Source organism: Mustela lutreola, chromosome 4 (assembly GCF_030435805.1).
Source record: "Mustela lutreola isolate mMusLut2 chromosome 4, mMusLut2.pri, whole genome shotgun sequence".
Classification (NCBI taxonomy): Eukaryota; Metazoa; Chordata; class Mammalia; order Carnivora; family Mustelidae; genus Mustela; species Mustela lutreola.
Genome location: NC_081293.1, coordinates 112160448 through 112182215, shown reverse-complemented (window position 1 = coordinate 112182215; position 21768 = coordinate 112160448). Strand labels below are relative to the sequence as shown.

Here is a 21768-nt window from a genome sequence, read left to right as displayed (position 1 = left end):
GTGTCTAGGGAAGGAAGGAGAACTGGTAGAGCTCTAGTGCTGTCACTATGAAACTTACGTGAGAATGAAAGAATTTCCAAAGTTTGTCTCAAAGAATGGGGTACATCAAAGAAAGGGGGGCACCTGGCCGGCTCAATTGGTGGAGCGTGTGACTCTTGATTTCAGGGTGGTGAGTTTGAGCCCCACGCGGGGTGTAGAGATCACTTAAAAAAAAGAATGGGGGTACAGGTTATGCAGAGTTGAAATATGGGCCATCAATGAGCAGCTCTCCCCCCACCATTAGTGTTGGTTTTTTTGGTGTGTGTGTGTGTGTATGTGTGTGTGTTTGTGTGTGTGTAGGGGGACCCAAGAATCCCAGTTTTGGACATGTTAAATTCAAGAAGCTTCCATCCAAGTGGAGGAATCAAATAAGCAGCTTAATCAGGAGGTCAGAGGATAGGTCTGGGTTAGAAATAGAATTGGGGAGATTAAAAAATATATGTATCTGCATTTCAGCATTGGTGCATGAGAGTGTGAAGTCCAGTGGTCTAGGCCAGTGTGGTTAGGAACACAATGGTCTTTGGAACAGGTAGAGGATCAAAGACAGCTGTGGACAGAACCTGCTGTCACCCACAATTAAAAAGGGGTCTGAAAAGGAGACTGGGAAGGAACAATCACAGAAGAAGGGGAGAGTCCAGAGTGACTCTGCTACAGCTAAGGGGAAGAGCTTTAAAAGGTGTATTTCTGCTCTTGTCAACGCAAACTCCCCCACTTGCATGACAGATCCCTGCCCCTTCTGCACCTCAGTTCCCGTCTCTGCACTGAGTCAGATCTACCAGCACTTCACACGCTCTAGTGACCTCACTGTGTCTTTTATAGCTTGGAAGGGGGCAGGGGGTCTCTGTGGGGTCTCTTTTGTAAGAGCACTGATCTTACTATTCGCGAGGGCTCTGTCCTCAGACCTGATCACCTCGCAAGACCCCATCTCCTGATACCATTACCTCGGGGGATTAGGACTTCAACATATGATACTGGGGGGAACATGAACATTCAGATCATAGTGGTGCTTGATATCACATTGCCCTGCTCTGTTTCCTTCACGTCATTGACAGTTCTACACTTGATCTTAGGTAAGATCATTTAGACTAGCATTTACAGTCCTAATTGTTAATTGTTTACTTGCGTACTGTGAGTCTGACCCCAAGACCCCTAATATGAAGCAAGCCACAAGAAGATACAAGGAAAGCTTAGTTGGAGGAGGGGATGGGGATTGGGAAGCATAAGCAGTGGTTATTGCCTCTGAAAGTACCACATTTTCAGCAACTTTAAGATACTATGTTGCTAAGAGATTTGTTAATTATACGATGACAATAGCATTGGAGCGGGCAGTCTGAAATTCTGATTGCGAAGCAAGCAGAGAAGGTAGTCACATACTGGCACCTTTATGGGGGCTTGGCTGTCTCATCAACCAAAGTCTCATGCCTCCTGACATGGCCCTGGGATAGAGAACTCCGATGTTAAGACCTGGCTACAGCCTTGAGACAGGATCTCATCTACTCTACATCACAGGGCCTAGAACAGTGTCAGCCAAATAGTAGGCACTCAATAATTATTGAATAAATTTACATAATCGTAGACAAATTATTTTGTTTCTATAACCAGATAACATACATTACTTCATTACTTACACAATAAATAAATAAAGTTGTAAATGTTGCCAACAGCTTAGTTGGATTTGGGCTGAAAACTACCCAGTGATTTGGACATGAACTTCACCGCTAATGTCAGTGTGACCATTTGCAGTCGGGGATTGGCAACACGGCTGGACGGCACGGAGGGAACAGCAAGGGAAGAGAGGAGTGGGGCCAGGGAGACTGCTCCTTCCAGAAGCTGGAAGCAAAGGGAAGTTAGAATAAGATCATGAACCATAAGATGCAAAATGAATAGAGTTTTGTTTTGTGTTAAAAGGTTGAGACTTCAACATTTCTTGTGTGTGAGGAAAACAGAGCCAGTAGAGAAAGAACCAAAGACGCATGAGAAAAGAGAGCTGCTGGTGTGTGGACAAGAGGAACCTGGCATTTATAGAACCAGGAATTCCCTTTCCAACGGGATACTAAGGAAGTAAGGACAGATTGGGAGTCCGGGTCAGGAAGCCCAAGGGATGGGCCTGCCACTGGCCTTTCTTTTCTTTCTAAGCACGAAGGGCGTAAACATCACTTCCCAAACTACTCTTCAATTTCTCCTCTTAACCAGTTCTGCTCCCCGTGTGCTCACATATCCGCTTCACTTCTGCCCTTTAGGCTCTGTCTGTCACCTCTTCCCCGCTCTGGACCGGCCTGCAGCCCCTAGGCCTTCAGCGGGCTTAGCCTGCGACCGTGGCCAGTTGTTTGGGATTGTCCTGCTCTTTGATCCCGAGATGAAATTGTTGGAATTCCAGACTTTTATCTGATTTCTCTCAGTGAGAATTCCCAAACCCTGCCTCCCTACTTCTGAACCTGCGTTCGACTTGGTGTAATTATTCAGCCCAAAGATGGCCACAAAACTCTCCCTTAGTTTCCTAAAATATAAGCAAGATATCTGAAACAAGACTGCATTTGAAAACTCAGCGATAACAGAAGGGAATAATAAGAAAGAAAAGTAAAAAGGTGTTGTAACTCAAACGCCCAGACCGTTTTATTCTTGCTTTACCTTGAGATCATTTTCTCAGATGTCAGAAAAGCTTATTTAATTGCAAAAACACTGTTGATATTCCTTATCACACAGAAAAACTTGCTAAAACTCCTATTTGAACTCTTGTGCACTTCCAAGTTTCTCTCCCTACCTCAGCTGCCCGGTCCCTTCCCTGTCCTTCCAGAAGTTTCCTCCCACAGTGCATGGAGATGGCACGGAGATCTCTGGTCTTCAGCAGAGCCCTTCTCCAGTCATACCCAGCTCAGCTCTCCAGTCATACTCCTTCCACAAAACTGGAGGAAGAGATCTCTGCAAAACAAAGGCCCCGGTTGTTACTCAAACCTGACTGAGTCTTACACCTCCACACCTGGAAATAGTCTAGGAGGTTTTTCCTGAAGTTTCTCTGTGAATCCCCAGCATCAGAATCTCCTACAGTCTGAGAATCAAACCAGAACATGTTTGCCTTGTAATTGTTTTAGACAACAGCTTTAGGAAATTATTATGAATCAAACGCTGAGTTTTGGGGCCAAATTGTACTTATATCTATATATGCACATATATGCACATTGCCTTATCACCCTGTCTCATCCTGTAACCCCCAAACTTAAGAAATACAGTGTTATGTGGGAGATTTTATTTACCCGTGGCTGGTGCCACCTAGTGGACATTTCTGTCTAAACAGCTTGGATTCTAGGATTTTTTTTTTTTTTTTTTTAAATTTTTAATAAACACATGTGTTTTTATCCCCAGGGGTTCAGGTCTGTGACTGGCCAGGTTTACACATGTCACAGCACTCATCATAGCACATACCCTCCCCAATGTCCATATCCCCACCACCCTCTCCCGTCCCCACTCCCCCCAGCAACCCTCAGTCTGTTTTTTGAGATTGAGTCTCTTATGGTTTGTCTCCCTCCCAATCCCATCTTCTTTCATTATTTTCTTTTCCTACTCCCCAAACCCCCCATGTTGCATCTCCACTTCCTCATATCAGGGAAATCATATGATAGTTGTCTTTCTCCGACTGACTCACTTCGCTAAGCATAATACCCTCTAGTTCCATCCACATCGTCGCAAATGGCAAGATTTCATTTCTTTTGATGGCTGCATAGTATTCCATTGTGTATATATACCACCTCTTCTTTATCCATTCATCTGTTGATGGACATCTAGGTTCTTTCCATAGTTTGGCTATTGTGGACATTGCTGCTATAAACATTGGGATGCATGTGCCCCTTCGGAGCACCACATTTGTATCTTTAGGATATAAACCCAGTAGTGCAATCGCTGGGTCATAGGGTAGCTCTATTTCCAGTTTTTTGAGGAACCTCCACACTGTTTTCCAGAGTGGTTGCACCAGCCATTTACAATTGCACCCAAAACCACAAGATACCTAGGAATAAACCTAACCAAAGAGACAAAGAATCTATACTCAGAAAAACATAAAGTACTCATGAAAGAAACTGAGGAAGACACAAAGAAATGGAAAAATGTTCCATGCTTCTGGATTGGAAGAATAAATATTGTGAAAATGTCTATGCTACCTAAAGCAATCTACACATTTAATGCAATCCCTATAAAAATCCTATCCATTTTTTCCCCAAAGAAATAGAACAAATAATCTTAAAATTTATATGGAACCAGAAAAAACCTCGAATAGCCAAAGGAATATTGAAAAAGAAAGCCAAGGTTGGTGGCATCACAATTCCAAACTTCAAGCTCTATTACAAAGCTGTCATCATCAAGACAGCATGGTACTGGCACAAAAACAGACACATAGAGAACAGAACAGAACAGAGAGCCCAGAAATAGACCCTCAACTCTATGGTCAACTAATCCTTGACAAAGCAGGAAAGAATGTCCAATGGAAAAAAGACAGCCTCTTCAATAAATGGTGCTGGGAAAATTGGACAGCCACATGCAGAAAAATGAAATTGGACCATTTCCTTACACCACACACAAAAATAGACTCCAAATGGATGAAGGACCTCAATGTGAGAAAGGAATCCATCAAAATCCTTGAGAACACAGGCAGCAACCTCTTCGACCTCAGCCGCAGCAACATCTTCCTAGGAACATCGCCAGAGGCAAGGGAAGCAAGGGCAAAAATGAACTGTCAGGATTTCATCAAGATCAAAAGCTTTTGCACAGCAAAGGAAACAGTGAACAAAAGCAAAGGAGTCTAGGATTTTTAACGACCTGGGGTAGGGATGAAGAGGAAGATGGCTAACAGTTACTGTTAGATGTGATGCTAATCTGTATAAAATTCATCAGCTAATTTAATCTCCAAAACAATACTAAGTGATGGGAATCACCATCCCCATTGTGCAAAAGATGCAATGTGAGACAAAGAAAGCTTGAGACTTGCCTTTCAGGAAGTAAATGGCAGAGCGACAACTGCAGAGTCCAAGGCCTTACCTGCTGAGCCAGTGTATTTATACAGTGGAGGGTGATGTCACTGGTGTGGTTTAGCCCCTGGGAAGTGGGGGAGGTGCCTGAAGACCACCTAAGTATTAACAGGTTCCAAGGAAGTAGCTGTCACCCCCTGAGGCACTCAGAAGGGCCAAAGAAATGTCCCGCACTGAACACTGGGCAGACAAGATCCACTCCTCTGCATCCTAAATTCGCCTGCAGGCCACAGTGCAGGCACGCTAAGCCTGCATATTTTATTATCTTTAGAGTTGCGAGAGAGAAGCAAATATTCCCAGTCAGTGGGATAGCTGAAGACTGATGCTCTCCCTCCCCACACATCAAATTAGGACGTTCAGGCCCCCTTCTGACAATCCCGAGTCTTTATTCCTGACAAAGGGAGAGTGTGTCACTCTCCAGCATCTCAGTGAGCAGTTCGGTGGGAAGGAGGGCCTTTTCTCTGTGGCGTAGACCTCAGGTGCTGTCAGACCTTTTCTGTGGAGTATGTTAGAAGTAAGTCATTCCCAGATGTCTTAGTCAGCTGGGGCTGCCATTACAAAAATCCCACAGACCCAGTGGCTAACACAGCAGAAATATATTTTCTTTCTTTCTTTTTTTTTTTTTTTAAAGATTTTATTTATTTATTTGACAGACTGAGATCACAAGTAGGCAGAGAGGCAGGCAGAGAGAGAGAGAGAGAGAGAGGGAAGCAGGCTTCCTGCAGAGCAGGGAGCTTGATGCGGGGCTCGATTCCAGGACCCTGAGATCATGACCCGAGCCGAAGGCAGCAGCCCAAACCACTGAGCCACCCAGGCGCCCCAGCAGAAATATATTTTCTTACAGTTCTGTCCAGTCTCGGTGTCGGGGTGTCAGGATTTGGTGAGAGCTCTCTTTCCGCCTCATGGAACCTTTTCTGGGTATGTGTACAACAAGAGAGAGCAAGTTCTCTGCTGTTGTTTCTTCCAAGGGGACTGAGACTATCACAAGGGCGCCAACCTCATGTCAATCTAATCCTAATGGCCTTTCAGGGGCCCCACCTCCAAACATCATCACACTGGAGGACAAGACTTTCAATATAGGAATTTGGGGAGGGCACAGATATTTTGGGGAGGGCACACATATCTCTGTGCACAGATATGTGCACAGAGGGCACATTCTGCCATGAGACGACCAAAATTCACTTCCTTATCACATGCAAAGCACATTCATTCCATCCCAGCGACTCTGAGTCCTACCTCATTCCATCAACTCTGAAGTCTAAAGCCCAACGTCTCACCTAAATATCATCTAGATCAGGTATGGGTGAAGCTCTAGATCCATCCTGAGGTAAAATTCCTCTCCGGCTGTGAATCTGTGAAACCAGCCAAGTCATGCGCTTCTAAAATACAGTGGTGGGACAGGCATGGTGTAGACATTCCCATTTCCAAAGGGAGAAACAGGAAGGAAGGGGTGATAGGGTCCCAGCCACTCTGAAACCTAGCAAGACAAATTCCATTAGCTCTTAGGCCTGGAGAATAAACCACTTTGGTTCGCTACTCTGCCCTGCAGGCCCGCTGGGGTGGCAGGGTCATCCCCCAAGGGTGGCTCTCTGTGTGGGCCCTGTGCATGAGGTTCTGCTGAGCAGTCCTGCTCTTTGAACCTGAGGTGGGGGCAGCCTTGTGCCCTTTGCACAGCCTCTCCTGTGTACACGCGGGCTGGAGTGGGAGTGGCAGCCTTGCTGATCTCGGAAATCACCTGTGGGCTTCTTTCTCCCTCTTCTTGAAGGGTAGTCGTTTGCCTTTGGCCAAAGAGTTCCACGGTCTCATCCTGGAAAATCCAAGGCATCCAGCAGCCATCTTTCATTCCATCCCGTCTTCTCTGCCCCTGTCAGTCCACACGGGCAGTGTGTCTGCTGGTACAATCCTACCTCTGTGTCCTGGCTCCTGTTGGGAAGGCTGAGCAAGTCTACAAGTTACTGCCCCCGTGATCTCTGTCAGATGACTTTCGAGCACCACCTTGGTGTTCTCTTCAAAACAAACTTTTTTTTTTTTTTTTTTTAATTTATTTGAGAGAGAGAGAGAGCACACAAGCGGGGGTGGGTGGGAGAAGCAGACTCCGCACTGAGCAGGGGACTCTACGTGGAATTCGATCCCAGGACCCTGAGATCATGACCTGAGCCAAAGCCAGACACTTAACTAACAGAGCCACGCAGGCGTCCCAAACAAGCCTTCGCATTTTGTGCAAGAGGGATAGGCTGAGAATTTCCCAAATCTTCACATTCTGGTTCCTCTTTGCTTCACTGCCGCTTCGCCTCTCTCATTTTGCCTTTCCCTGTGAGCAGTCAGGAGGAGCTGAACTGCTCCTCTCTCAGTTGCTTGGAAATCTCCTAATCCAGTTGTGTCACTTTCAAGTTCTAACTTCCCCAAAACCTTAAAGCAAGTCTAGCCAAATCTCACTTTACGTAAGGACCGCCCTTCCTCCAGTCTCCTCCAGTAATACGCTGTTGTCTGCGACCTCACCAGAATCGCCCTTTATGTCCATATGCCTTGTGTGTACCTCAGACTTCTCCCATATTTAGGTATTTGATAGAGCAGGACCCACTTCCTGATACCAGAATCTGTGTGAGTTAGCTCGGGCTGCCGTAACAGAATCTTGTCGCCGGGGTGCTCACACAGCAGAAATCTATTTCCTCGCTGTTCCAGAAGCTAGAAGTCTGAGAACTGGGTGGCAGCACCGTCAGGCTCTGGTGAGAGCGCTCTCCTGGCTTCTCACTGTGCGCTCACAGGACCTTTGGTGAAGCGAGAAACATGTTCTCTGGTGACTCTTCTTACAAGGATACCAATCCCATCATGAGGGGCCCATCGTCATGACCTCATCTACCCTTAATTACCTCCCAAAAGCTCTACCTCCAAACACCACCACACTAGGGGGTCAGGGTTTCCTCATGTGAATTTGGTGTGGGGGACACAAACATTCAGTGCATAACATCAAATATGATTTTAATTTCTTTGCCATTTATTTTTATTGCAAATGAGTCTGTCTAGTTTTTTCCCCCAACTTTTTATTATTTTAAGCACCTGAAAAGTTGAAAGAAGAAAACAACAGTACACCACTGCCTACATCATTAATTGCCATATTTGCCTTCTCTGTCTATATACCTCTCTGTCTATTTGTTGTTCAAAGTCTCTTATGGACATCATGGTCTTCTACCCTGTCAGCATGCATCTCTTAATCAAAGTAGCATTATTACTCTTAAGAAAGCAATTCCCTTATATCATATTTTAGCCAATTCAGATTAAAATTTCTCCAGTAGCTTTTGTAGCTCTTTCCCTCTGAATTTGGATCAAATGAAGCTTTAAGCATTACATTTATTTGGTATAGTTCTTTAGTCTTATTAATGTAGAAAAGTCCTCCAAAACATTTTCCCCTCATGACATTGACTTTTTGAAGAAACAACGTAATGATATTGTGATCATATGAACTCTTTGAGATATAAAAAAATATTTATCAAGGAAATGGGGAAAATGCTGTTACCAAAACACAAGGCATAATTAACTGGCCTCATGTTTAATTTAAACTTCTTAACTGAGTGCAATCAGAAAGTTTATCTGTTGCAGAAATCAACATATTGTTAATTGGTAATAGTACTAGAAAACACTATATATTCATGATTCTAGAACTCTGCCTAAATTTACCACAGTTTTAAATTGATATTCACTGGTGGTTCCGCTCATCAAAATATGTGGATGAATAATTTTAAAAATCCAACTTAAACAGTACAGAAAAATACAAAGTTGTAAGAATCACTCAAAATCAGTCTATCCATAAATAATTAGTATTAATACTGGGTAAACAGCATATGCAGCTATCTACACATCTATCTGGAGAGATAGGTAGCAATACTTTTATAAAAATAAAACGGTACTCTTGGGACACGTGGATAGCTCAGTGGGTTAAGAGTCTGCCCTCAGCTCAGGTCATGATCCAGGGATCCTGGGATTGAGCCCCACATCAGGCTCCCTGCTCAGCGGGGAGCCTGTTTCTCTTTCTCCCTTTGCAGCTCCCCCAACTTGTGCGCTCTCTCTCTCAATCAAATAAAAAAAGAAGTATTAAAAACAATAATATGGTACTCTATATCCCTTTGTCCCTTCAGCCAATGGGCTCAGTGGCTTCTGACTCTTACACCAATCAGCGGGTTATCTCGGTCATATTTGACATCTTGCTTTTCCATTACCTGTATAATCAATTCCTTGCACTAAATTCCCCTCACTGAAAATACCTGAAGCAGTTTCATGTTAGACCTTGACTACTCTATGGTAGATGCTCTTTTTAATGAAAATATTCTAATTTTAGTGACTTTTACTTGAAATTAATACAACAAAAGAACAAGAAGTAGGAAACTTTTTCCTTTAACATGAGGGGTGTTAACATTCTAAAAGCTCTTTCTAGGTTAAGAAAAGAAATTATGAAAACCTCTTCAAGTTGGAGTTGTTACGCCTAATATTTTTAACTGCTTTTCAATTTTAGACAGTAAAAGTAGACAATTCATGAAAAACTAGTACTCACAAGCTTTCTGTTTACTTATACTTATTTTGTTCAGGTTTGTAACATTCATATTCTAGAAAACAATTTCCACTGTTGCTCAGTATTAGTGAAGTTACATTTTTAAACTGGCTCTATTTCACTACAAAGTCAGTTTCACGCAGCCAATGCAGGTTACTTGCTTTGTTCACAGATACATTCAAACAAAAGGAAGAGTGTCTGGCACAAATAAATGCTGGTTGAATAAATTATTTACCAAAACTATTCACCTTCTTAAATTTTATAAATTATTTACCAAAACTATTCACCTTCTTAAATTTTAAATTAGAATTTCCCACCTAATTGGCTGGATTTCATGGCTGTGTATGTAGATATGTATAAACACACTCGTAGACACAGTTTTTTCCTCATTCAAAGAGAATCTTGGCCACACAGTGCTGTTTGAGTCTCTTCCTGTTTGAAGACCTGACCCACTGTCTTCTGGCATTATCCGTTCTCTGCTCATTTTATCCAGTGTACTCTGAATATGGGTGTGTAAGCTGTCACAAATTCTTTACAATCCTAGTGGCCAGTGCCTGCCTATCATCATTATTTTATACTGTAAGCTTTTGTCCAGTTGTCTGCCACATTTGTGGGCAGAAGTTTAAAATGTGTCTTTTTGTTTTGATAGGGCTATGCTATTTTTGATGACATTCTTCAAGTCAACAAATATTTTGTACACATACTGTGTACGCAAATACACATACTGTGTACGACACAAATATAGATGGCCAATGGACCCTATCCTCAAGGAGCTGGTCCTGTGGGGTAGATAAAATAAATCTGTTGATACAATATGAAGTAGAGAGTCAGATCTTAGGAGAAGGACAGCGCCTGGATGTTTTGAAGAGACAGTAACTACCAGGAGGAATGAAGGAAATGGACACTGACAGAAGGCCTGCCTGTTATTGGCAAGTAAGGAGAAGCCTTCCTACATGTCATCTCCTTTCATCTTCAGAATAATTCTGCAAGAAAAATGATCATTATTCCCATTTCACTGATACAGATACTGACCTTAAGTAATTATCCAAAGTAACACAGGGAGAGTTGAGACTGAAATCCAATTCTTCCTGATTCCAAAGCTGATACTCTTTCTCATGACCTAAGCCAAAGGCAGAGGCTTAACCGACTGAGCCACCCAGGTGCCCTAGGTAATAGTATTGATTCACTCCCCACCACCACCCCCTGCTCCAAACTGAAGTTCTGCTCATTAAAAAAAAAAAATATCTTGCTGAACTATGCTGTTTATATGAATAATATATCAGGCTAGGTTTTGTTTATGTACTTTTTTGTAATTAAAACTTTTTTTTTTAAGATTTTTTTTTTTTTTTTTTTTTTTTTTTTGACAGAGAGAGATCACAAGTAGGCAGAGAGAGAGAGAGAGGAGGAAGCAGGCTCCCTGCTGAGCAGAGTGCCCGATGCGGGACTCGATCCCAGGACCCTGAGATCACGACCTGAGCCGAAGGCAGCGGCTTAACCCACTGAGCCACCCAGGCGCCCCTGTAATTAAAACCCTTAAAATTAAACTCCACACCACATATGGGGCTTGAACTCATGATCCTGAGATCAAGAGTCACATGCTTTACCAGCTATGCCACCCAGGCATCCCATGTGTTCTTTTTGAACTGTTTTTTTGGAATTTTACTTTTCAAATTTCTGTAGAATCATACCTTAATTTTATTTTTCAGTACTCTCAGACATGGACTAACAATGCAAGTCAAGCTGATCACTGTCCTCTGTGTAAGTTACAATACTCAGTCTGGGCCCTTGCTCCTATTTGATAAGCCTCTTTCATTGCTCCCCTACTTTCCAAATCCTGTTTGTTCACCAAGGCTCGGCTAAAATCCCTTCATAAAGTCTACATAACTCCCCTCAGTCCTACTGCTTATTATTTTCTCTGAATGTGTGTAGCACTGCATTCCCTCAAAACACTTAGAATTTAATTGTATGTGCTTTTAATTATTTCTATAAATGCTGCCAGTCTGATCCTTGTAGGGATTGTTATTTATACAGTTCTTGCCTTCTGCTTAGTGTGATGCCACCAAAAGAGCTTAGGGAGATGTCCTGGCCTGGTATTGGAGTCGCAAACAAGCTCCTAGGACTTGAACTCATGACCCTGAGATCCAGGTCACATGCTTCACCAACTGAGCCAGCCAGGCACCCCTATGTGCTCTTTCTTAACTGTTACTCTGGAATCTTACTTTTCAGGGTTCTGTACAATCATACCTTATTTTTCAGTATTCTCAAACATGGACCAAGAAAGAGCACAAGTCAAACAAGCTCTCTGATACCCAGCCTATTTTTCTCTTCGTGTAAACAGTGCTATGCAAATGGAAGGTTACTAAAACATCTTAAAGAACATTAGCTTATAATTCGTGGGCCAGCAGACGGGTCTGTCAGCAAGATGCAAATACACACCTCAGTGCTTTAGATCACCCATTATTATGCTGTTTGGTTTTTATAAACCTCAGGACAGCACCAAGCTGTAAAATCTATATGAATGTCAATTTTTTATTGTTGTTTTAAATTGTGCTAATTTTATTTTTAATTTTCATTTTATAAAAGTTGTTTAAGTAACAATAATAATAGATTATTACATAGAAGGCATGTAGAGCGTACTGAGAATGTTGACTTTTAATAAATTGTGATTACAGCACACAGGTCAACAACAATGGATACCAAAGGGCAGTAATCAATAAAAGTCTATGTACACTTTCACTTATCAGTTTAGGTAAAGACATTAATTTGTCACACGGCTACTGCCCTGATAAAGTGAGGCAACTACAGTTAAGGGGAAATGAATACAGAACACAGATGCTATAAGCAGTGCATGAAAGCAACAGATGTCAAACAAATAATTCAACAAATGTTTGTCTAACATTTTTATCAACAGGAAATCTAAAATAAGTGAGTTTCCCTCAGTAAATTTTCATAACTGTATGCACCATTAAGTGCTGACACAAATTCTGATTTACAGACTAAATTATGTAAAATATAGTTTGAAGGGCCTTATTTATTCTAATTCTTTAAATATGAGCACTGGCAGAGGCTAATTTGAACCTGGATTTGCATTAATTTGAAGTATGGCTGACAGGCTAAATAGGAGGAGAGGGGAAAAAACCCCCCACAAAGAGAGGACTTCCTAGGTGAAAACTATCTTCCTTTGTACCCCAAGTGGGTGAAAAATGCCTGATCATATTAGCACGGTATTTAGAGAAACAGTCAAGTATGGTCAAACTTCCTCCAACCTCCAAAACAAAAAATAAGCTCAGCAATTGAAAACATCTTGGAGGGGCATCTGGGTGGGTCAGTGGTTAAAGCCTCTACCTTCGGCTCAGGTCATGATCCCAGGGTCCTGGCATCAAGTCCCACATCGGGTTCTCTGCTCAGCAGGGAGCCTGCTTTCCACCCCTTCCCTCTGCCTGCCGCTCTGCTTACTTGTGATCTGTCAGATTTTAAATAAAATCTTAAAAAAAATTTTTTTTTGGAAACTACTCATTAATACAGAAATGTACATTTCAACAAAAGCAGGGGGGTACCTCTGATTCACAATTATCCTCAGCTGTTAACTGTTATCTAAAAACTTGATTATAACGCTTCAGATATAGCGGGGAAGTCTTTAAAAAAAAAAAAAAAAAAAAAAAAAAAAACACCACCACCCCACTAAAGCATTCAGCAGATAACAGGGAACACAGGTCTGATCTTTATGACTCAAAGCTGTTACTGCATAACTCTAGATACAACACACCGCTGCACACCCTGTGTCCAGAATTCAGTACCGCGAAAACATCTCTATTAGGAGGGCAATATAACAACAATATTAATAACAACAACAACCCTCTATTGATCCAGGAACTCTGGCACTGAAAGCGTGAACAAGCCAGGGTAATGATGTCACCAAGGGACGACAGGAATAGAACCCAAATCCCTCGGCTCCCAAGCTCGTGTTTTCTCCTAATTGTGCTCGTTTCTACTCATCCCCGAGCACTAAGTGTGAAGGGTTGGAGAAGGGAGTGGACACACATGAGCCGAGTCGGCGAGGTGGAGGCCGCACTGAGGGTCCCCAGGAACCACTCGGTGGCACTTTCCTTTGTTTTGGCTGAGGACGATGAAGGCAGCCGCAACCACAGCCCCCGGGGACCAAGAACTGGAACTAGGTACTGCCCGTGTGCTGACTCTCTCTTCCTCATTTTAGGCCTTTCCTTTTCACCCTCTCCCTTCCGGCCGGCCCCGCCGCTGGCCCCGCCGCTCTCCCCGCCGCGCTCCCCGCCGCACTGCGCGGGCACCCCCCTCTCCGGCTCCGCTCCGCACTTCCCTGCCGCCGTCCCCGCCGAGGGGCAGCCGCGGCTCCCCCGCGCCCTTCGGTGGTCCGGGCGCTCCCGGCTAGGAAACCCGAGCGCTGGGCGAGCGTTTGGCGTTTCCACCCTTAGAAACTCAAGCGGTGGGAACAGGGCTGATACCAAGTCGGCTCTGCCGTGGGTCTGCGGAGCTCGCCAGGACAAAGCAAATTGGAGACAATAAGCAAAGAGCCTTTCTGTCCTCTCCCCGCCCAGCCATCCCCTGGGCAACCTCCCACTGGAGGACGCCTTCCCGAGCGCGTGTTTACACTTTCCCTGCACCGGGCGGAGGAGACGAGCGCTCGCGCACTCCGGGGGATTCCAAACCGTTACTCCGCCCGCCGGGGTGGGGCCAGCCCAACGGCCGAGCCTGCGCAGTGGGCCTGACCGGCTCCGGGGGCCCAGCGCACTACAAGTCCCAGAAGGCAACGCTCTGCGGAGGCGGGCAGGCGCCTTACCTGCCGCGAGCGTATTCCTCCGGCTACTACTGCTCTCCCCCTTCCCTGCTTCCGTGTGTCTCCCTTCGGTAGCTAAAGGCTATTCTCTCTTGAAGCACCCGAGGAGAAGGCTCAGCAACCTGGACTTGGAAGCTCTTTGCTTAACCTCTTTGTCCCCCTCTCCCCGAACTATGCCTGACTCCCTCACCGGAGTTGGGTAGTGGATAAGAGAGCAGGAAACCCGGGGAGGCCAAAGCCGCGGCAACTTGGTCGCACTTCCGCCTCCCGGGCTCCGGAAGGTAGAGCGCACGCGCTCCCTGCGACTCCGGCGCGGTTGACTTCCGCTCCCACTGTGCCCCGCGAGCCGAATCATGGATCACACTGGTAAGGAGGCGGAGGCAGTGGGGGTCCCGGTTCCATGCCCCCTTGGCCGGCCTGGGACTGGTTGCCCAGCGGGCAGAGAGGGGATACGCTCGCCCTACAGGAGTGGGGGGTGGCGGTGAGGAAGAAATCTTACAGACCCTTCTCCGTGCCCGGCAAGGGCCTGCTGCTTCCCGGCCTACCGTCCGGTGTGGTACCTACAGCCTCGGTGCCGGCAACAGCCGCTTCTCTGGTTCTGCTGAGCTCCCAGCCCAGACGGTGGGCGGCGCGGGCCTCGTGGGGACGAGAGAGCCCTGGCTGCTGCTGCTGCTGCTGCTTTTTTTCTTCATCCCGGGTGCTCTGCTCTACGTGTTGGGGACTGGCGGGTAGATTCCAATCTCAGTCGGGAAAGCTCATTACGCTGGGAGTCGATGCGCGGGAGTGGGTTGGAGACTTCCTGCTGTCTCAGCCAGCCTTGGGCGGGTGCTGCGGTGATCACTGCGGGTCGTTATTGTCTCTCCGGTCTTTCATGGGCTAGAGGTGGGAGAAGGGAGTCGGATATGGTTTTCGGAATCATACTCGGAGCGGCTTTTTCTGCCTGAGTCCAAAGCATGCCCCGCGCTCCGGCTGTGGTCCTTACTCATCATTTGGGGGCGTTTACAAAGGAGAGCATAAATTCAAGATATTCTGATCTCTTTCTTCAAGTAAGAATGACTCCGCTTTTGGTTATGTGTTGTTTGGCTTTTCCTTCTTTGTGGTTTTTGGATACTGAATGAGTGCATTTGGAGTTAGTGTTCCGTACAGTTCTATCAGCTGAATCGTAAATAGGAAAAAAGGATATTTTTTGTATTAACTATTGGTTAGGATGCTCTCAATCATCAAATACCTACTTAATTTTGTACATATAGATATAAAATTATATCTCTATAAAATTTAGTGAATAATGCTAGTCAGCACAACATACACTAGATACCTGTATGCCTGGAGATGGAATGATGGAATTGTAAACTAGACGGACTAAGTCCCTGACCTCATGGAGATTACATTCTGTTGGGGAAGACAAGATAGACAAGTTTTTTTGTTTTTTTTTTAAACGTGAACATTACAGATCATGATGAGTGCTTTGAAAAAAACTGTGGTAAAGACTAAATAAGAGGAAGCTTCAGAGAGAGTGGTCAGGGAGGGTCTTTCTGTAAAGGTAGTATTTACACGCTGAGATCTGATACATGAGAAAAGTCCATCCATGGAATTAGGAGGAAAGCATTTCTAGCAAATACAAAGATTCTGAGGAAGGAAAAATAGAGGATAGTCAGCTCCAGCTTAGCAAGAAGAAAAGGGACCTAAGAGATTGGAAAGGAAAGCAGGGGTCAGATCATAAAAGACTTTGAAGGCCATGGTAAAGATTTGATTCTGTTTTAAGTGCAATGTGAAGCCATTGAACAGGAGTACAGGAGAAACAGAAGTTCTTTTAAAAAGACAATAGGTTGTTCATGCGGAATGGCATAAGAGAGGGAAGGAAGAATAATAGAAAATAGACAGTTGAAACGGTGATTGCAGTAGACAAGAACAGAGGCTCAACTTAGTGAAGTTGGCTTTGTTTAGGGAAAAGGGAAATGTGCAGATTCCATATTTTCATGGTAGAACTCAGTAGGAGCTTTGCAAGGGTGTCTGGTTTGACAGCTAGGTAGTGTCTGTTACTAAGTTCGAGAAAACTTGGAAAGTAAACAGACTTTTTTTTTTTTTTTTTAAGTGGTAAAGCTGAGACCTGGGAACTTGGGAATGAGATTTTGGACTGCTAAGTATGAGCTGTGTACTGGGACATACAAGGGAAGATGTTAGGTGGAGATGAGAGGAAAGATGTGGGTTGAAAATACATATTTGAGACTTAGGACCAGATAGCTAATATTTTATGGAATGAGGATGGATGAGATCACTTGAATGAGAATACAGAGAAGAAGAGGGCCAAGACCCAGGCTGTATGTAAGGAACTCTAGTATTTGGAAGTTTTGTAGAATTGAAACTCTGGGACCTTGGTGTTCGAGTAGCAAACATGCAGCTTTAGCAAAACAGTTATCATTAGAGCCTGTTACTGGAATTGGGGGTCAAGCCCATTGCACAGTTTAGAGGATGTTATGTTGGGAAGTTGTAGTAGGGCTGGGCATGTCTCTGAGTATTTGTTATCCCTAGTTTTTAGGTTAAAATGTTGCCTAAGAAAGGAAAGAGGCATCCTGACATGAAAATATTCACAAATGAGTTGACCACCTAAAAAATTAGTTCTTACTCAGATAACACTGCTGCTCCTTTTCTATTCTTTTTTTTTTTTTTAAGATTTTATTTTTAAGTAAGCTCTACACCCAACCTGGGGCTCCAGTTTACAACCCCTAGATCAAGAGTCACACGTTCTACTGATTGGGCCAACCAGCCACATCTTTTTCTATTCTTTTAATTTTGTTTTAAGTCATTTTCCTTGCTTCGTTATAAACCTTGCAAAAGATTTAGGTTTTCATGGGATTCTTAAGTGTGAATTTGGTAATTGTTTAAATCGCAAATGAAATCATTGGCAAGTTGAGGAAATGCCAGTTGATTGAAGACATTATGATTAGGTAGGCATCTTAAAAGAAAGATTTTAACGTCAAAGGATTAAGAGAGGGTCTTGGGGAAATTGAGGATACCCTTGAATATTATACACAAAATTGACTGAATTTATGGTTACGCTGAAAAGTCAAACATAAAATGAAGGCTATCTTGTAGTGTTCTAATAGAATTTTGCCAGGAAAAACTACTCCAGGAAAGTATGATTTAACCTTGATTCATTCTTTGGTCCTTCTAAGAATCAGCTCTTGGTTGTAACTGAAATCTAAATTTGGTAAGATATTTCTTGGTTCCTTTATTTCAGGATAAAATTCTAAATGAAATAAAAAAAACTATAATATGAAAGTGTTACTCCTTTTTAAAGTGGATTCATCTTAAATGGCCTCAAAGAGGTGCCTGGCCAGTTCAGCCGGTAGAGCATGTGACTGACTCAGTCCTGGCATTATAAATTCAAGGCCCCCTCCCCGGATGTAGAGAATACTTAAAAAGAAAATCTTTATAAAATAAAAAAGAAAAATAAACGACAGGGATAGCTTTAGTTCTCATTTTCTCTATAATATCCAAGGATTTGTGTAGTTACGGGCTTTATATTTTTAGTTGGCGTATTCAAAAAGAAATTGTGCTGTATTTTCTGATTTTTAATTAAAAAGAAAAGAGAGACAAACGCAGAATGATGTCACTCTTAAATGTTGTACTTTGTTTATGGGCTTGCAATCTGTGAGGTAGGCGGCAAGGTGTTAAAGGGCAGTGGACTTCCTAAAAATTGTGGGAGACTAAGCAAGCTACTGTTGTGACACCTGTTCAGGATGGTGGGAAAAGGATTTGCCATAATGAAGTGTGGGTATTTTGGTCATTCCTCTAGGTTAAACCATTGAGTCCTTCTAATATCTGAAGGACAACACTGAACTGTTAAATTTGTCTACATTAACTTGCTTTTTTATTTTATTGAAAAATCAGGAATACCTTTTGAATAAGAAAAAATTGATTCATGTCTGTCCTTTGGCTATTACATTGCTTGTAGGTACTTTTACATAAATAACTAGAATGGAAGCAGATGAAATCTATTATTCAACTTGTTAATACATTTTGTGAAGTGTTGAAAGTTGACCAAGTTGGGTTTATCCTAAGTCAAGAGTTTAGCTAACCATGTAATTCCTTTCCATGAATTTTTTTCTTTGAGGATTAGCTATTATAAAAGTAATAATAGAAAGTAGACTGAAAATATTTAATTAATTGTTAAGAACGTATCTTGAATTTTGTTCTAAATATTGCTCAGAAAGAGGGGCACCTGGTTGGCTCGATCAGAAAAGCATGCGACTCTTCATCTCAGGGTTGTGAGTTTGGCAAGTTGAGTCCCATGTAGGGTATAGAGAATTTGTAGATAAATAAAACTTAAATAAATATTGTTCAGGAAGAGTGCAAATTGATGTGAATTAACATGTGTCTGATCCTACTAGCCTTGGAGGTCATTAGTACTAGGTTACTTTCCAAATTTGGCTTTTACTGAATGTGATGTGAACAATGTGCCTATCAGTCGTGATGGTAATATCTCCTGTGGGGGCAGTTCAGTAATTTTCACATTTAAAACATTACTATTTTTAAAAATTATTTTATTTGCATTTCCTATTTTAGGGCATTTCCCTTTGTGTCTTTAGTAGGTAAAGGTGAATATTTTCTGTATTGTAATATTTTGTCATAGACTTAAAAAAGGGAGACAACCTTCAGATGGAGTCAGTTCTATGAAATAATGCTCCCATTACTCATGAGAAATGAGTTAATTTGTTTCTTAGCTAATAACAAGCAGGGACTTAGAAAGTGTCCCTTGTTTAGATCTAGTTTAATCACAGAAACCTTGCATCCTCCTAAACTCTAACTTTCCATTATGATGCTGTTCACAATAACACACTTGTATTTTATCTCTAGGAAGGGTATAGCACAAATACATTATTGAGTATTTCTACTATTAAATGGTGTAGTAATTTTTGCTGTTCTTGAATAATTTTTAGAAAAACCATTTTACACTTAAGGAAATAATCACCTTCCTTAAAACTGACCTCATTTTCAGATGCATTATTTATTTAATTTTGCCATTGTCAGTGTTAGTTTGGTGTTGGTTTTGATTGTCCTAATGTAGATTCACTTCACAGACTAAGTGTTTTGTGTGCTTGGTGGAGAATAGGGATGGTTTCTTTCTTCTCCTCCTTCTCCTTCCTCTTATTCTTTTTTTTCTTATCTTTTTTTTTTTTGTTTGTTTCCTTTTAAGAAAATCTCTTCTGGTTAAAGACAGAAATTCTTATCTTGGGCCTGTGGGTTTTATGTTTTCTGTGAACTCTTCTGGAGTCATGAAAATTTTTGTCTACTTCAGAGAGAGGTTCTATAACTTTTGTCAACTTTTTAGAGTTCTGTGTCTCAAAAAGCATTGCTTTAAGGTTTTATCCAGTACAGAGAAAATTAGTGTTTAAACTTATATAACATAATATTTAAAATCAGAGCCCAGATATTTAGCCCTTGATAATGTTGGGTATGTAATTTTAATACCTGTGTCAGAATAACCTTCAGAAAAGGATAACTGAAAGAAATCACAACTTTTTTTCTTCTGACATAGATAATGAGTTACAAGGCACTAATAGTTCCGGATCGTTGGGTGGTCTTGATGTTCGAAGACGCATTCCTATAAAGCTCATCTCCAAACAAGGGAATAAAACCAAAACCGCACCTCGAGCTCCAAGGACTATAAACAGGATGCCTGCAAAGGCTCCACCTGGGGATGAAGGTAATTTGTTTAAGTTGAGAAGTCCGGAAGTCTCATTCCACCAAATAATCCATGTGCTCTTCTTTATTTATTTAAGATCTTTTTTATCTTACTGTCTTCATATTTTAGTCTTTCTGTTTGACTTCTCATTTTGGCATGTACTTTTCTCTTCCTTTATAATATTTTTGATTTTTTTTCTTTTGTTATTAAAAGTAATACTACCTGTTGTTAAAAGAAAAAACTAAATAATGTTGCCGAAAACGTAGTATTGAAAGTGAAATTTGTTCCTCTCCCTTGACAATACTTCACCAAAGTAATTTTTTATAGTAACTTTTTAATGTATAACTGCCGTTTTTGCATGTAAGATGCATTTGAAGTTTTGCAGTTTATCAGGATGTACAGTTGTGCTCATTTAAGAAAATAGGTTTAGATATTTTCTTAATGGATGTGTCATAATTTAATAATTTTTCTAACTTTTTTGCTGTTGAAAACAATGTTGTAGTAAATATTCTTGTACATATAGCTTAGCATGCATCCTTGGTTTAACATTTAAAATTTAACATTTTGCATGATTTAGGTATTTTATAACTTGATAGATACTGTGCATTTTAGAATTTAATGAATATTGCCAAATAGCTTTGCCAAAAAAAAAATCAGTTTAATTCCCACGCACCAATATTGGGACTATTAACCTTTTAAAATTTTTGTTTTGACATATATTTTTAAATTATGAGTGGGGTTATATATATGTATATATATATCTTTTTATAGTATTGATTATTTCTTTTGTGAAGGATCTACATGTTCATATCCTTTAATTTTTTCTGTTTAGTTTTCTCTTTATGAGTTCTTTATAAATTATTTTACCATTTGGCTTTTATGACGACTTTCCCAGTGAATGCACAGATTGGCTCTTTGTCATATACTGTGTACATTCACTATTTGTCTTTTACATGTTCTATATACAATTTTTATTGTATTGAAGTTTGGAGATTCTGTGTAGTCGGATACCAATCCAGTCTTTTCTGTTATTACTTCTGGGTTTTATAAAATCCTTAGAAAGGCCTTTTCCCTATTTCATGAGCATGAATTAGTTTTCCCATCTTACTCTTCAGTACAGGGTCAGCAGACTGGCGTGTGGACCAAATCCAGCCCAGTTTTTGTAAAGTCTTATTGGAACACAGCCATGCCCGTTCATTTAAGTTCTGTTCATGGCTTCTTTCACACTGTAATAGCATAGTTGAGTGATTACAAGAGGCCAACACAGCCTAAAATACACACTATCTAGCCTTTTACAGAAAAAGTTAGCTGGCATTAAAACATTTATGGACAAATATTTGGTTACTAAAAAAATAAAGTGGAGTTTGGCTGTATTTATTTTTTCTCTAAAATAGCTGGCTATTTGTCCCAACTGTTGAATGATCTGTCGTATCTGTGCCAAATAGGAATCCCATCATTATCATACATTAAAGGTCTAAACGTATTTATGTCTGTTTCTAGATTTTCTGTTCTATTCCAACAGTCTATCTCGATATCTTTTTGGAATCAAAATAGTCACACTATCCATAACCTAGGGTGCTCCCTCTTTGGTCTTTTGGTTTCTTTCAGTAATTTCTAAAAACTGCATAGTAGTATGCAAGTAAATTCTTATTGTAATAATCCAACAAGGCAATAA

The 21768-nt window shown here is 41.8% G+C and overlaps 1 protein-coding gene and 1 long non-coding RNA gene across 6 annotated transcripts in view; one reads left to right on the top strand and one right to left on the bottom strand.

Annotated features, from left to right (window-relative positions):
* Window positions 1-2627: 2627 nt before the first annotated feature.
* Window positions 2628-14498, bottom strand: LOC131829240 (uncharacterized). The gene is made up of 3 exons (XR_009352787.1): window positions 14411-14498; window positions 10630-10717; window positions 2628-2958 (listed from the first exon to the last, which is right to left on the bottom strand). It is a non-coding gene; the product is annotated as an uncharacterized LOC131829240 (long non-coding RNA).
* CBLL1 (Cbl proto-oncogene like 1) overlaps window positions 13561-21768 on the top strand; it is a 21170-nt gene continuing 12962 nt past the window's right edge. For 2 of the 5 annotated variants that reach the window (XM_059170803.1, XM_059170802.1), the window contains exons 1-2: window positions 14456-14773; window positions 19947-20114. In XM_059170803.1, the coding sequence (XP_059026786.1) occupies window positions 14761-14773; window positions 19947-20114 (181 nt within the window). In that variant the 5' untranslated portion in view covers window positions 14456-14760. Of the gene's footprint in view, window positions 13773-14455; window positions 14774-15428; window positions 15454-19946; window positions 20115-21768 lie in introns of those variants that run through there. The other 3 variants (XM_059170801.1, XM_059170799.1, XM_059170804.1) reach the window with 3 other exon arrangements.